General features: G+C 34.9%; 1 protein-coding gene across 1 annotated transcript; it reads left to right on the top strand.

Moving 5' to 3' along the window:
- The first annotated feature begins 431 nt into the window (after window positions 1-431).
- LOC113643878 (C-type lectin 1-like) lies at window positions 432-2826 on the top strand. Its single transcript, XM_027148336.2, has 4 exons — window positions 432-511; window positions 1218-1289; window positions 1959-2345; window positions 2453-2826. Exons 2-4 carry the CDS (start codon window positions 1253-1255, stop codon window positions 2824-2826), a joined length of 798 nt encoding a protein of 265 aa, XP_027004137.2. The 5' UTR covers window positions 432-511; window positions 1218-1252.
- Window positions 2827-3566: the final 740 nt, after the last annotated feature.

Below are 3566 nucleotides of genomic sequence, written 5' to 3'. Positions count from 1 at the left end.
CATCAGGTCTTCCTTTAGGATTACAATACTATGGAGCTCCTTTGTAGACCCATCATTTTTAAATCATTATGATGCCTCTACATTCCCACCTGGTTTCCCAATGGGTTGGATTTTATCTCACTGCCCTAAAATGCTGCCTCCTAGTTAGCAAGAAGAGACAGTGATTATTTTATAAAGCAGCTATGATCATATTGTACATGCTGAATGTTAGATCTGATTATTATCACATGGCTATTCAACACTAAAGTAACCTGATGAACTCCTTCATTTATTTTTTGTGCTGAAATCTGAGGATAATCTTGGCAGAATTTGGTTTTATTGAAATAAGGACTCTGGAGTCTGTGTGAATGTTAAAGTAAGATGGAAATCAGTCTGCATCACATGTCAGAGTCTTTCCAGGGATAAAATAGATGAAGTATCCAGCTAAGGTTTTAGAGAGTTGTGTACAAGCAGTGAAGATCTAAAACAGAGCTACTGAAGAAACAGCAGCCTTCAGATTTTTATATTACAGGTATGATTTAATGTTCTTATTGTTAGATTTCACAGAAACATAACATTTATGTAGCACATTGAGTTTAATTAAGTAAGCAAGATGTAGCATATTTATTAACATTGATTAATTAATGAAGAACTATTGTAGAAAGTTAAGTAAATAAATATTATATGTTGATATAGGAAATATTACTGAATTTTTACTGAATTTCATTTGGTACCAAATTTTCATTGTGTGATGTCTGTACAGTGTCTTAATGGATGTGATGATAAACATTATTACATATTACATGAACATACTTTATTAACAGGCAGTTTTGTAAATGTTGTTTAGACTGAAACAAGTGAATAAACACCAGGTCTATGGAACATGAGCACAGAATAAACAAACATGGAATAAACATTAACATGGCATGGATCAGACAATGGACAATAAACATTAGACCAAGTCCAAGTGCTTTACTTGGATATAAAAATACTACTACTAAATACTAGTGCTTCAGTGTCCAGAGACATGGTTTAGGTGTTTGTGATGATGTGACTTGGTGTGTGGTGTGAATGTGTGCAGTGGTTGATGTGTGCTGTAATCCCTCACTGCTTTTGGCCCTAACCTGACACCTGATGATGATGTAAACTTGATTAGATAATCATTTACAAAGGTGCACAAATAAATCACTTGGTATTTGATACTTACAGATTTATATTTATTTATTTATTTATTTAAGATTGAGATTTTATTTCCATCAGCTAGCTGTCCATCATGAAGCTGAATCTTTTTCTTCTTCTGCTTCTCACTGGTGAGATTATTTTTATAAACCACTAATGGCATAATTTATGAAATTATTATCAGGGTTTGAAATGACCGTTTTCACTCAACAGCCAATTTGGCTACTAAATGTTTAAGTTACCGGCCATAACTTCTACTAACCTTAGAAAAAAACCCTCATCCTTCCATCTCCTCTTCTTCTTTCATCCTCGTCCTTTTACATGGGCAAATCAGTATTTAATATTTCATGATGACTCACGAGTTCAGTATTTGCACAGATTTGACTTACATGAACTTCCCCAAGAAATGAATGAGTGAATATAATTTATGAAAAGTAAGCCGACAAATTGACTAGTGATTTGACAGCATGCTACAGCTGATTTTTACCCAGTGTTAATTTCAAACCCTGATAATAATTAATATTACACAAATTAATATTAGATGTATAAATATTATATATTTAAATCTTATTATAATTTTACAAACGTGTGGAGTTTCCATTTTTTTATTTGAAGAATTTAATGAGAATTAAACAAGTCAATATAAACATATATCAAAGAGTTAAGTATATACCTGTCATTATTATCATTTAATAAATAAATATTATTTTTTATTTTTTTTTAATTTTATTATATTTAATTATTTTATAATTAGTCAAATAGTTTTACTTTGTGTTGAAAAAATAAAATGTCACCAACAGGACTGGTCCCAGTTGCTATCCTGCAAACCGTCCTTCACAAATATGACCTGATAATGACAGGGGCGACATGGCCTGTTGCACAGAATTACTGCAGGGTGATATACGATGATCTGGCAACAGTCATAAGTGATACTGATTGGCTAAGATTGAAGAAGGAAACAGCAGACAAAAATCTGGCAACATATGCCTTGGTCGGATTATACAATGATATCAATAGCTGGCGCTGGTCCTTAAACGACCTCCCACTGAAGAATGTCACTTATACCTGCTGGTACCCTGGACAGCCTAATAATCTCGGTGGAAAAGAAGAATGTGGTATCATAAGTACTGGTACTGGATGGAGGGATATTCCATGTACATTACTAAGACCCTTCATCTGCTATAATGGTGAGTGAATATAATGATACTGGTTTTTCACATTTTGGTTGTATTTTGGTGTCATGTTTCCTGTACAGACAGATGACTGAGACATGACATTTATCTTTTCCCCACAGCTAATTTCAGTGGTGCTGCCCGGTTTATTGGCATCACTACACCTCTGTCCTGGCCTCAAGCTCAGGCTTACTGTAGAGAACATCACACAGATTTGGCCAGCGCTCTTAACAGTTCAGATCAAAACATGTTAGCGCAGGTGAGGAACATCCAGGGTGATTCCTGGATTGGGCTCTACAGAGACACATGGAAGTGGTCAGATGGAACCATCGCTTCAAACCTACCATGGGCTCCTGGATACCCTAGTAATGATTATGGCAATGAGGACTGTGCAGTGGTTAATAACGGATTGTTCTATGATGCAACCTGCACCTACCCGTATCCTTTTTTCTGTCATTCCAGTGAGTCTTGTGTTTTTCTTGGCTTTTGCTATTAATATTCTTGATAGCAAATGAATTACTCAAAGAATTATTTTATTCAATACACTTATTTTAATTAATAACAAAAATAAATAAATAAATGTACTCTCTCTCACTCATTCATTTTCTACCGCTTATCCGATAAAAAATGTAAAATGTATTATTTATTTAATTCAGGAGTAACTGACAGTACAAGGAGAAGAATGTGGAGGCCGTTCAAATTAGACTTTTAGGAAAGGAAATTCAACTACTCTGTGTGTGTGTGTGTGTGTGTGTGTGTGTGTGTGTGTGTGTGTGTGTGTGTGTGTGTGTGTGTGTGTGTGTGTGTGTGTGTTTGTGTGTGTGTGTGTTTGTATATTTCACAGTTTACATGACGAATCGGATAGTGAGACTGCAGGTGAAGTCTGATGGCAGTGTGTTTGATCCTGCTGTTCAGTCATCCATTTTAGAGCAGGTGAGTCTCAGGACGTCTTTGAAATTTGGAGAAAGTTTGTGTTTTAACATCAATGTTATCACTGCTCATCTGTTCATATTTCTGTCATTCACTCCTTTTATTAATTCCTCTTTTATGGGTGAAAACTTTTTTCTTTTTAATTTAAATGAATAAATCCTAATTCTGCTCATCAGATGAAGAAGAAACTGAAAGAATATGGCATGAACACCACAGTGACCTGGAGGGTGCAGCCAGATGGAAACATCTTCAAGAAGAAAAAAGATGATCTGTAACATCTAAATGTTCACCTTCAAGTCCAGCAGA

The sequence above is a fragment of the Tachysurus fulvidraco genome, unplaced genomic scaffold (genome assembly GCF_022655615.1).
Source record: "Tachysurus fulvidraco isolate hzauxx_2018 unplaced genomic scaffold, HZAU_PFXX_2.0 HiC_scaffold_81_np12, whole genome shotgun sequence".
Classification (NCBI taxonomy): Eukaryota; Metazoa; Chordata; class Actinopteri; order Siluriformes; family Bagridae; genus Tachysurus; species Tachysurus fulvidraco.
Note: the sequence above shows the minus strand (reverse complement) of the source record. Positions and strands in the feature narration are given on the sequence as shown.

Bases quoted from the DNA above. Each gene is read 5' to 3' on its own strand.
- LOC113643878 (XM_027148336.2), top strand. From the start codon at position 1,253: ATGAAGCTGAATCTTTTTCTTCTTCTGCTTCTCACTG. The intron at 1,290-1,958 runs GTGAGATTATTT...TGTCACCAACAG, and splicing joins TCTTCTTCTGCTTCTCACTG to GACTGGTCCCAGTTGCTATC. The intron at 2,346-2,452 runs GTGAGTGAATAT...TTTTCCCCACAG, and splicing joins ACCCTTCATCTGCTATAATG to CTAATTTCAGTGGTGCTGCC.